Genomic DNA, 13,254 nt, shown 5'->3' on the forward strand with positions numbered 1-13,254 from the left:
CGCCAGTCGCCAGACGCCTAGGCTTTTTATTTGGTTTAGCTCCCGAACGGATTGAATCCTTGGCAATCGATAAAAATCCTTCGTGAAAAAACCTTTTTTTTTAATATTTACAAAAGGAGACAAAAATATAATGGGAGAAACGAATCAAACATTTATTCAATAGAGCAATAAAAAATAGGACAAGAGAAGAAAAAAAGAAAACATAAATTTGTGTGTAATTGGGAAATCAATGTCGAATCTAATACATTTATGTTAGATAAGCGTGATACCCTTCAAATATAATTTGTCAGTGAAACTGTCAAAAACAAACGGGGTAATAGCTATATATATATAGGATAAAGAAGCGTAAAGAAGATCCACTGCCTCATATATTTTGGTAAATTTGATAGAATATTCACAAAACTGGAGACCAATCGACGATCGATAGATGGGGAGACATTTACCTTGTTTTGCCTTTACTGTTAGTCTCACAGTGAAAGATAAAATTAAGAAAAATCTCCATTGGCTACGTAGATCAAACATTTATGAATAACTTTGAAATAAAACAATCACTACTTTTATTTTTTATGTATTTTTATCAAGTGTCGTGAAATCGGGACATTTTTTTGTCATAATCCAGTCAGTGTGAAACTAATGAGTCTCTGTTTCGCAAATGGCAAATTTGGTCAAAGCTCCATCAAGAGAATAAAACCGGATGGAATTCACTGTTCACCATGATTGAAAGCCTTTATTTGGCCTTGAAGGACGAGGTTGATGCGACTCCTTCCTTATGCATCGTTCCGATCTGTTGTTAGGTGAATTTGAATGGATTAGCTACTCTGTCTGGAGTGAGAGACATCCTCAAGTCATTTGAAGATACAACGAGGTATCTCAGTTCGCAGTATTATCCTTTCCTCTCCAAAGTTATTCCTTCGATAAGGATTCTTCTATTTAATATTGGAGTGATGCAACCGATGCTACGCAACACGAACTGGATAAATTGATAAAGGATCTGACTGACAACTTTACGTCCCGTTCCGATCAATCACTCCGAAAACTCACATCGACCCTTGTTACAACCTATCTCGATCTTCGGTGATATTATTTTAATGAGCATTCAAGTGTTCCTCTTTTAATTGCAAAAATGATTTATCTTCTTTCAGCTTCAATTGAAAATGAAATTTTCTGACAGAGGGGAGGGGTCTGTCAGCCGAAATTGCCGAACTCAGTGTTGATTCGGAACTAAGAGCTGCAGCTATTAGATGTTCGTCTTCAACCATCCAGAGCTCTGTTGCAGTTCCATCAATTTCGGAGAAAAGCATTTTCGAAAGCTTTCAAGACCAGTTCGTTAGCCTTGAAAATGCTAACTTGACGGTTCGGAACTCCAACATGACTATCAACATCATCATCAATATCAAATATTACCTTTCGCAACTTTACATGCAATGGAATTCTGACCCTTTCGAGTACTGGAAGTCGAAGCAATTTGACGGAAATTTGCTTCCTTTTATCGGAGTTTTGTAAAGAAATTTTTCTGTAACCTTCAACTTCCGTTCTTTCATAGGCAATTTTCTCAGCAGCTGGTGACCTGATCATCAGGAAAACCGCCATTTTCCTACGAAACTCCTCCTTCGCAGTAGAATATTCCCCCCCCCCCCCCCGCAGATTTTGGTGGCAACCACGATCTCCTAGTGGGTCCTGGCCATGGTAAAATTGATTAGGTTGATGGACCTGGCCTTGATGACAGGGATCTTCTAGACGGTCCCGGCTTTGGTGATCCCAAAAAGCGTCAAGCACATGCACAGTTACAACCTCCCCACCCTTTATTTAAGAGAAAAAAATTCTGGCTCAACATTAAACTTTCTTTCAATGTCCATTTCTAGGATCCATTGTGGGAGAATAGGTGTTCGTTGAGATTCTTAAAAGAGCATTGGAGAAACACGCAGAAGCTTTGGATATTAAACTTTTCCAGACGAAATGCCTCAGCGACGAGGACGAATTTTAGTAACTTTTCAGTTCTCAATACACATTGCTGACGGAATTCACGCACAACAGCTATTTGAGTCACACGTTTTTACTTATGTTGCATTTTTTTCTTGTTTCACGTTTTAAAAATAAAACGACACGGTTAGCAATGATAAAACTCCAATATCCGGGTGAAGATCACATACGGCCGTCACCAAATGAAACCCTGCAGCGGGTATTTGAGCTGTCGTCATGTGGACAACTAACGTTTTGGGGGAGACTAATTATGGGACTCCTTCCAAGTTCAACAGAAATTATCGACTCGTCTTCTTTGAAATTCTTCGAATTCAATTCAATTTAATACCATTCCTTGAAATGGCAGAAAAAGCACGTCAATTGTATGAATGAAGATGAAGATGAATGAAGACATTTAAGTCCTTGCCAAAGGAAACCAATTCAGATTTTGTTTTTAAAAATGTGACATAACTCGAATTTTTACAGAATCTATGCATTCCATGTATTTCGCTTTAAAAATATAGAAAAAAAACAAGGAAAAATTTTTAAAATAAATTTAGTATTATGATGATTAGAACCTATGACTACTCAGATGACAATCGCTATGCCAAGTAGGTTGCCTTTGGCTTGCTATATTTCTAAAAATAGCTAATCATTACCCCCTTTTTGGGAGTAAAACAGCACTTTAGTAAGGCTACGGCTGATGAAATCCTGCATATAAGGGAGAGCTATTCTGTAACGTCCACAAATAAAAAAATCACGTGATCTTGAACTTTGATAAAATGCTGGAAAACATCGGATGAAGCCTTATGGAGAATTCCTACAGCGTGAAACCACCGTACTCTCTATCACTCTGCTCTCATTTTCCAAGTTATTTTTTTTTATTAATGTAATGCAACTGGCAATGGTTTGTTTTTCAAAAATTTGATTTATTTCAGTCTAGCATAGAATTAATGTCAATCAAATCTTAAATTTAGAAGTAGCAAAAATAGTTATAATTAAATGAAGGGCTAACTGGCTTTAACTATTAATAGGTGATTTTTCCATGATCTCTTACTCTATTCCAAGAAATATCTAATCCGAAAAATACATTAAGGGGAAAACTTGAAAGATGGTTAACTTTAGGTTAACTTCAAAGCTGCTCCGTTCGAATATTTTAAACTATTTGTATTTTTCCGAAATGACGAGAAGTTGTTACTTAATTACCTAAACAGGTATTGTAATTACCTAAACATATTTATAAATTTTCTCATATGCCTTTTCAGCGATTGCAAAATATCTGTACACACGTTTTTTCTGTTATTATGTAAAATACAGTACCCACGCCAGGTATTGGTTCACCCCGGTCCAAAATAGGCGTCTTAACCCGCGCGAGATAGGCCTTACGGTGTCTCGCGCGGGATTTTTTAAAAAATGCTTAGGTTGGTCAAACGAGGTTTATTTTTTTTTATCAGAAAGATAAAAAAATATTCTTCATCTTTCTGATTTTTAATTTTTAAAAAGTGTTGAGGTTCTGTATTTAAATTCATCGTTTTGAAATATTGGTTCACCCAAAAAATGTATCGCATGGCCTGTCCCTACCCGCGGCATGGCATTAGGATATGGCGGGGAGAAATCCTTTGTCTTCCATATCCTAAGGCAATGCCGCGGGTAGGGACAGGCCATGCGATATGGCAGGGATATGGCGGGGAGAAATCCTTTGTCTTCCATATCCTAAGGCAATGCCGCGGGTAGGGACAGGCCATGCGATACATTTTTTGGGTGAACCAATATTTCAAAACGATGAATTTAAATACAGAACCTCAACACTTTTTAAAAATTAAAAATCTGTTTTTGGTCTGTAAATGGTGATCCCTTTTTACGGATCTGTCACAGACCTGTATGACAGTCTGTAAAAGTGTTTCACTCCAAACAATTTACAGACTCTCAAAAACAGATCTGTAACAGACCTGAACCAGAGTCTGTGTGCTACCTGGGAAACTATGTTTAGTTTAATAAGGTTTACCAGGACCATTTTTCATGTCACCAAGTTGTTGATATAATTGCGGCATTTTACATCTTGCAGTTGCAGGTGCCAAACCTCGATTTTTAGGTTCGCTGGTTCCAGTATTTGAGGAATTATTGGGTTATTCTCGTTGACTTGTTCGCCAGTATGCTAGATGACTATTTCAGCTGGCATACCTAGGTTTTTCCAACCAGCAGAAGAATTTACTGAACCAGGTTTCTACTTCAACACAGTCGAGCTAAATCTCTAATAATCTCTAATCTTTATTGAATGAACTAGGTTTCTGTTGTGTTAGCTATATATTCCGAAGAGAAAAGAAGGATGTAGATGATAATCATGAAGTGTTGACAAGCGAATTAATGGGTGTGTAAATGTGGGGTAGGGGTGATCGAGTGCTACTTTAAGATACACTCGACACGGTAAAAATGTGATGTGATTATTACATGCTTATTACATAGTTTAAATACATATTTAGTATGGGCCATTTTAGTATGTAATTAACTATGTGGTGAATACGTAATAGGCCCTGTATAAATATGCAATAGTTAACATTTATTTAGTATATCGTTAGTATGTATTCTTGCAAAAGCGAATAACCATAATCGTTATTTAAACTAATAAATAACTATTTAAAATCCCTGTAGACGATCGCTTCATAGAAATCTAATGCTATAAAAAGAGAATTTTTAGGTTAAAAAATTAAAGTAAAAAAGAAAACCCTCCCACTTATAGGTTTGGTAACTCATCTTTTTACACCCTTCGGTAGTGTTCTATCCACTACACCATATCAACTGATACATGATGGATAGATTTGAACCTACCATCCACAATAAATGGTTACTACATAGTTTTTTGAATTATTTTACTTGTTGTTGGATAGCATATTAAGTGAAGAAACCTTTGTGTTATAATTATATAAAATTTGAGGAGACATATTCCATAAAATATTAATTTCACTAAAACACTTAATAAATGTTTCTCTATCTGCCTAAATCGTGCTTTATAAAAGCGTAGATCATTCTAAATAGGAAATTTCTAAAAAGGGATATAAAATGGATTTTGATATGAAACCCTGAAACCTTCTAAAGATATACAATGAATTTACTTTAAAAGTGTAACTATACACTGGTATTGACTGGATATTGCTATACATTTTCTGATGAAATATCAGAGTTACAATAGTTATACATTACACTTGTGATGAAAACTCCTCTCCATAAAAGTCCTAACCCCAACGGAGGGGTAAAATTACCAAAAACCGCACCTTTTATGCAAGATGTTAGATTTTATTTGTTAGAAAAGACATACAGACGTACTTAATATAATTAATAACTTGCAAACGTCTACTTAATGTTAAAGTAACTTGGTTTTTACCTACTTACGTAGTACTAATTGTTACTAATAAATTATGGCACTAATACGTACTCAAAATGTAATAACTTTGAAAAAGTAGTCAATGTTATAAAAAATTTGTTTTTATTATTTTACTACGTACTGAGCATGTAACTGCTTGAAAACATGATATATTATGGCATAATACCTTGGCCCTAGTGGAGGTTTGTCGGGTCAAAACTAGTGTCAAACTGTTGTTGATCACTGGTGTAAAGTGTGATACCGGTGTTTGACACTGGTGTTACACCCACTTGTTTTCGTGATGGGGCGGTTTTTGAACCGGTTTTTAACACCCTTGTTTTTTTTGGGGGGGGGGATTGTATTTGTTTTGGTGTGTTACACTAGTTTAGTACTGCAGTTTCACCCCAGTTTTTATCTAGTGTTTGTTCTAGTTTTTTCCCCAGAATTTTCATGAAAATTATCCTTACTAAGCTATAGTTTCTTACACTAGTTTGAAACCCTCTAAATTTACTGGCGCGTAAAACTTATTTTTAATCCCGTTTTTTCCCGTTATTTTCCAGGTTAAAGTCCTGTTTATTAACGAGTTTCTTACACCGGTTTAAAACCTTGTCTAAATACTATTGATGAAAACCAATCCATTCCTGGAATTATATAAAAATTAAATGGATTTACAAGGGATTGAATTTTGCACTGTTAATTTATTAAAAACAAAAATTAGTTGTCAGCTATTCATTTACTTCTAATCATTCACTGTATTCAGTACGAAAAATAGTGAGGTGTATCACCAGGGACAAAATGATGCTGTAGGTTAATGTAGGCTGGAGGATAACGGCGGAACAACCTTGAAGACCACATTAAAATGGGTACAAGGCGAAGCTTTTTTTAAATAAGCAATCATTTCCTGGTGGACAGGTTACCAGATAAATAAACAATAGTTCAATGTCACCATCAGCCGTTGAAAACGATGGTTCTAGAGAATGTACGTCAATGCCCTCGCACAAGTTGGCGACATTTCTTTTGCCATGTTTTGTCTTGGCTCTTGGGGTCTCTCCGGGTTTTGTCCCTGGAGTCACTTGAAGGTTGAGGTCGGGCCATTTTTAAGGGAGGGGTCGTTAGTGGCTCATCGTCATGGTAATACATATGAGGTTTACCTCATTGAACTTGGAAGGCTGTGCCGCGATTTTGGTCCCTAACTGGATTTGATGTTTGCCTAGCGGTTGTGGCTGTGTTTTTGATTGGTTAAGTTGATGTCGGTAACAATGAATTTTAGGTATAGGAATGGTTTAAACTTATGGCAAGTTTTTGGTACTTGATTTGCTTGATTTGTGCTTGATTTCTCGTTCCCCCACCCAGATGTAATTGGTCATCCAACCCGGTAACCCAGCTATGCTATCCGTCCCCCCGCTATCATCTATGGCTACATTTCACCCCTATTTCTCCGAGGCTTTTTTCCCACTTGCTGCTGCCATCTACCGGGAGCTCGTCAAAATGGCTGAACAGATCGGAACAGATAAGACAGATGAGAGTCTCGTTCTACCAGCGCCCTGCGCCCCCTTATCTACGAAATCCCTTGTGCGGAATAGGCCTACTGTTTTTTACTTCGACGTCCAAATCCTGTATCGCATTTGAATACAATCGCATTTCAATTGGTAAAATTTTCATTATATTTCGACTAGGTTTTATTCTAGAAACTTTCGTGAACAAGTCTTGAGGTTATGTCTCTTCAAATTCTTTTGAAGAGTGATATCCTGTGGCTGTACAATTGTCGCAACGGCACAAGACAAACGTCGATAAGATATTTCGGCCGCACACCCAAACGTCTGCAGCCAAAGACAAGGTCGAAATGAAGGTAAAAAACAAGAGTAAGCTATGCACGATCCTAATAGTCGCTTGCAAGTCAACGAGCGGAACTTGTTCTTTGCTCTTCAAGCTGAAGTGCTACGGTGTTCAGAAAGTAAACGTTGGTTTTCAGTAAAACTGACACACAAAATAGGTCACCGGTGCTAAATTAATAACGGGAGTCATGCCGCTGGAAAACCAAAGTGGAATAACGTCGGCCACATGCCACTCTTTGAGCTTGCATCAGCTGTTGAGCAAACATTTGCCAGTGAAAAGCAATTATAACATAAACGCAATCTAAGAGAACCCAACAAACATGTATTCAAGAAGACGACAAAACTGTCCATCCCGGTACCAAAAAAGACGATCTTTCGTCGTAAAAGCGAATTACCATTTTAGGGAAAGTAACAGTGGAAAACACACTTTTAACGCACACCATGAAGCCAAGTATACATAATGTAGGGAGTGCCCCGCAAGTGAGCGAGTCACTCACCGCCGGTCATGTGGCGAATAATTTTCGCATTCACCTTGAGGAACATTGCGTTGTTTTCGCGAGAAAATTTGACCGCATCCAGCATTTGGGTCACTTCACGTCGCGTCACCACCCAATTGGCGCCCATGAACGCCATCGCAGCTCGCCGCAGACTTGGGAGTTTGTACGTTTTTGACCAGACGTACATAGACATGGTATTGCACATGTTCAGTCTGCCGATGATAAGTCGTTCACAGTCACGCTTTAGATTCACGCTTTCCTAGCGGTTGGCCAACTCGCACATGGAGCATAGGGGCTCAAAACCGTCGACCGAGCAGTAGCATTGCGGAATGATGCCCGTGTACCAATAGTGCACCACATCCACAAACAGCTGATAGGGAGGGTCAGGTATCGAGACGATGCCCGTCTTCGTCTCCTTGAGGCCGCTGCGGAACAACGCCTGAAAGTAAGCGTTGTTGAGACACAAAACGAAAATGTGGGCCTTGTAGATGCCGCCACAAGCAAACTGAAAAGTTACGTCGCAAAACTCTTGGCTCACCAAAAACCGATACAACTCAACAAAGGGAAACACGTGGAACTCAAGATAGACGTCAAGGGAACTTTTAGTATTGGTAGCGCTGAAAGTCATTCCCCAGTGGGTGTAGCTCTCGTTTGTTGGCACAGCCAACAGTTTTCCGTCGCCATAGTCCAAGTTTACACATCGAGAGAGGCAGCTGGGAGTGGCACAGTTATCATCCGTTGGAGCAAAACAAATCATGTGGAACGTGCTTGCGTCAACACGTCGGGGTGTGGAGCGACGTAGAATCAATTTATACATAGAACACTGTCGCAACGGCTTGTGACCAACGGGAAAAAGGTACCTTTAGATTACGTCTCTTGCAGTCAGCCACAACATCCGCCAGTGGACTCGATACAATCCGAACGACACCTCCGTCACGATAGACACTTTAGTCTCCACCGTCACAGACGCCAACGACGCGTTGGAATGTTCCGAGGAGAAGGAGTTGGCCACCGTTTCGGCCTCGGAAAGTACTTGTGACATGGCAGACAGAAACTCTTAAAGACGACTAAGATTAAGTCAGATGGAGTTGGGTTCACGGCGTGAGAGGTACGAGGTCAGGTAAAACTGGAAGAGAGTGACAAAACTGTACGTCCTCCCCGTGAGAGCGAAAGAAAGAGAAAGGGCTTCTTTCTAAGTCGGCGCAGGGTTAAGCATTGTCATGCGACAATGCGAAGTAGTCCTAAATTCTTGTTAGGTGACTGCGTCGTGAAGCAACGACGACAGCGTCGTAGCGGAGGCCACGGGGTTCACGCCCTTGTGTCTGAAACATAAGAAAACATGCACCAAAAGACCTATCAGAGTCGATCATTTGTTTTCCGGCCTTCAGGTCCCTCACACATAGTTGCCAAGCCTTATCCCTGAGGAATTTAATTTGCTAAATTACCGAAGGTTTAGGGGCTCTTAACGCAGCACAAGTTACAGTAGTCTGCTGAGAGAGGCACCCCCCCCCGACCCCCCCGACCCCGAAAGTCTTTATTGGGAATTTTCTCGACAATCAGAATCGAGGAAATCGGAAAAACACGATTTAGGGTATATTTAAGGTTTAGTTTTTAACTATAAGGCATGAACAAGTTAGATATAGAGCTTATTAGACACTGCATAACCTTAAACATGAAACGATCTAACTCTTTTATCCTTTTCAATGTATTTAAAAACTGAGTAGCGGCCATGTACTTTTTGACGGCTGTGATTTTCCCAGATCTGATAACAGATGGCGCTACATTAAGTACTCAATGTACTGCTGCATAAGTACGCTACTCAAACCCCTCAAAAAGCCAGTAAGAATCAGTTATTAGTGGCCTTTTTTAACGTTAGATCAATCCTACCCACATCTTAAATTACAAACTTGCTTCGAAAATTTAATTAACTCTAAATTCCGAAGGCGCCCAAGGGACTTTATTCAAACTCCTTACTTTTACCCCGTAATGTATCCATTCCTGTTTTAGTCCCTAGAGGTTTGAGAACCTCTAGTGGGTTGAAGGACGGAATCTTTGCCGCTCACCGAGGTTGCCAGTTGTTGCTGTTTCGCACAAGCACACTCGACTGGTGTTTTTAATTCCGTTCTTTTTCTCTTCAAACAATTTCTAACCTAGTCTCTACCCTGACGTTGACGACAACGTTACCGCTAAAAGAACGCCAAAAGTTCCATTTATCCAGTTAACCGGTCGTGTTATCTGCCCAGACAAAATGAGCAGCCGCTTTGAGCGAAAACAAAGAGGACAGACACTTCGCGTTAATGGATTTCCGTACCAGGAACTAAACGAACAGTTACTACCGGTTTTCTGGGTTTCCGGTATAGCAGGATCATCTTCTGTTGCCTTATGCCTTTCGTAACCTCACTTCGACGTTAGGTGGCCAACACGGCTATTTAGTTGACGGCGTGTCTGTGGTTATTCGAGAAGAGAAAATGGAGGCTACAGACTGCAAACGTCGTTGCCAACCAAAGGAAAACTGCACTAACGTTAGGTTCTGTACCGTGTCACACCTATTTTTATTAAGCAACATCATCGGCAACGTAATGCCGCGACCGTGAACTCATATTTTTTTTAAAGGACAAATACAATAAACGTAAGTTTCACAAAGAATTCAAAACAAAAGTGGTAGAAATGCACGTGCCGGAAGCAGTGTTGTACCATTGCTGCGGAAATGCGGCATTCAGCCGTGTGCACGTAAAACTAATGCAAATAATCAAAATAATAATAAACAATTCGTAAAAAGAAAACCAACAGAAGAAAGCAGCCGCACACGCGGTCACAGAGTCGCACACACTGCAGAGAGTCAAAGAGAAGTAGATTTCGGTGATTTCAGCGGAAGACTTTGGCGACGTCTTCTGCCGTCTTCAGAAAATGGGCGCATCTTTAAAGACGGTCGACCGGAGACTAGCCATAGTTTCCTCGTCGTGCAGCCAAAGGCACCTGACCACTGCTTCAATGTCGTGGCGGCGCCCGACGTCGATCGCCACCATGTTGTCGATCAAAGCGTGGGCCTCGTCGCTGACGGACGCGACACCTGGACCGTCCAACACGCTGCCTCCTACCAAACTACAGCGGGGCAGAGCAAAAAAACAAAACAAAAAAAAAACAAGGTCAGACGAAAAGAGAAAGAGAGCAAAAGAAGAGAAAAACCCTTCGCCACCCGCAGTGGGGCGGACCGGAGAATTGGCAGCAATGACAGTCAATACGCCCGTTGGATAGACGTCGAGCGGCCAGTGTAGTCCGCGCGGGAGCACCACGGATATCTCCCCAGCAGCATGTTATGCAGGATGACGCCCAAGCTCCAAACGTCGGCTGCGGCTGTGTACGGCTCAACGTCGCCGTCGTCCAATTGGCGTCTCAATTCCGGGGCAATATACAAGTCGGTTCCGCAGTAGGTCTTCAACGTCAAGGGTCGCAGCAGGCGTTTCGAGAGTCCGAAATCGGCAATCTACCTACCGAAAAATCTCGGCCGTTGCAGCGCAGCGCATCGCATCCCACCACGCCACGCCAAATCATGCAAACTGGAAAGCAAGTCATATGAAAAACGAACAAAAGAAAAAAAAATTATAACTCGCCACGTTGACACACGGGGTTTACGTAGTCCTCACTCTGGCAAACTCGCCAGCGTCCGCCAGCAATATATTGGCGGGGTTGAGGTCGCTGTGGACAATGGGCGGTGAGCGGCCATGACAGTAATTGATGGCCGAGACCAGCTGAATGAACAAGAACCGGGAGATCAGCTCCAACAAGTGACCGACGTCGTGCATTCTCTGCTGCAAGTCACCGCCGTTAGCCAATTCCAAGACGAGAAACATCTTGTTTGAAGTCACGTCAGACGAAGAATCAACCATCTGACAACCAAAAGGAGAACCAATAAACCGCGGGTAAAGAAACAGCTCCAATACGAGCTAGCTCCCTTCCAAACAATCTTTACCGTTACATACAATTACCGACAAGAATTAACAGAGATGAAACAATATATGGTAAAAATTCGAAAAACTACGAGCACTATAACTTTCAATACCTTGATAATACAAGGATGGTCTGTTGTCGACAAAATACAAATTTCGTTTCTAAGAGCTTCCATGCCGCCTGGGTCAACGGATGCCATCGTAAACGTTCCCCTCGTTGTGGTGGATTGAACAGTTTTGACGGCTACAATGGTGTGGTCGAGCTTGCTGATTGCATGATACACTTGACCAAAGGACCTTTTAACGTCAAATGCAAAAAAAAAAAAACGGAAGTGATCGATTACAACATCTGCAAACGACATAATTATTTTCTTTGTAAAAGGTAACGCCTAATAAAAATCCAAGTACCCGTTCGCCAAAACATTAATGACAACATATCTGTTATTCAGTATCAAGTTGAAGTCGGAAAAGCGGTGGTAGTTATCGTAGAACGTGAAGCTTGCTGCACTGTCCATGGAACAGAGGGCGACGACGCTGACGTGTGCAATGGGACGCCTTACAAGGTAATTGAGTCGCTCTCCGTTGACAAACGTTCCGTTCTCAGCCATGTTAACAATTGTTAGTTTACCAACTTCAATCGACTTTTCCAGTGTGCAATGGTGGCGGCTTATCCACAGGAAGAGCGAGTTTGCGAAGAGCGTGAGCGGGACGGACACGGTGCAATAGTTGCCTCGTCCAATGGTGGCCACGTTCCCGATCGCGGTTGACCTGGTGAAAAAGATTGGGCAAAGCACGAGGCGTGAGCACAAGCCAAAAATGTGATGTGATCACCGGCGAGACTCTTACCCCAAGGCAAAGCCGACCGTTGCATTGGGCTCCAGCCACCCTCAAGGCATGCTGCTGTAGCCGTAGGGCGACGCCGCTGACTCGGGATTTCTCACCGTCGACTTCGACATGGCCGAGCTCTAAAGCAGGGAAAGTAACGTAATGCAAAGCGGGCGACGAGATTAGCGCTAGAACACTGAATGTGAAACTAGGTATATTGGTGGTTTTTTTTTCCTGTTGTAGCGTTCTACTCCTAGGAGATCTTTCCACCAGTAGTGACGAGCGACAGACTGCAACAACTTAGTGGTGAGCAGGAGATTGAGGGACTGAGAGACAGTGGGCGTGCAATTCACGCCTTTTATACGGCGACGCCATGAAGTATCAACAGTTGCCAAGTCGTCACAGAGGCGAGATCCCGTCCCACTTCCCACGAGCTTGGGTGGTACTACATCAAGTACTTGAGATCTCAGCGTTTAGTAAAGACAAATTGAGCAAAAAAGGGGTTAACCCCAAACGTATTAGTAGTAGTTATCGCGTTCGTGAGCACTGTTTATAACATTATACTATAGTTGTGTTCAAAATACCCGATTAAACTGTCGTGTAGAAAATGTTTAAAAAGTGATTCGAATTTTTTTGGGGGGTTTCTTTAACCGGTAAGCAGATTTCTGGTGGAAATAATAGTTTTGAAAAAATACAAAACTGTACCAAAGCTTTTATCCTGTAATTGTACCAATTGTAATGCAATTATGAATAGATTTAGTGTTAAAAAAAGACTCAAGCGTAAAACCCATTTTTATTTAGTTTTCGCAGTGTTCTCTTGGTTTTTCATGTTT

General features: G+C 41.2%; 1 protein-coding gene across 1 annotated transcript; it reads right to left on the minus strand.

Annotated features, from left to right (window-relative positions):
• Window positions 1-10,549: 10,549 nt before the first annotated feature.
• Window positions 10,550-12,204, minus strand: LOC124209056 (putative CBL-interacting protein kinase 27). Its single transcript, XM_046606925.1, has 4 exons — window positions 12,005-12,204; window positions 11,710-11,893; window positions 11,283-11,536; window positions 10,550-10,751 (listed from the first exon to the last, which is right to left on the minus strand). The coding sequence occupies exons 1-4, from the start codon at window positions 12,202-12,204 to the stop codon at window positions 10,550-10,552; spliced, it is 840 nt and encodes a 279-aa protein (XP_046462881.1).
• Window positions 12,205-13,254: the final 1,050 nt, after the last annotated feature.

Source organism: Daphnia pulex, chromosome 12, assembly GCF_021134715.1.
Source record: "Daphnia pulex isolate KAP4 chromosome 12, ASM2113471v1".
NCBI classification, from domain to species: Eukaryota; Metazoa; Arthropoda; class Branchiopoda; order Diplostraca; family Daphniidae; genus Daphnia; species Daphnia pulex.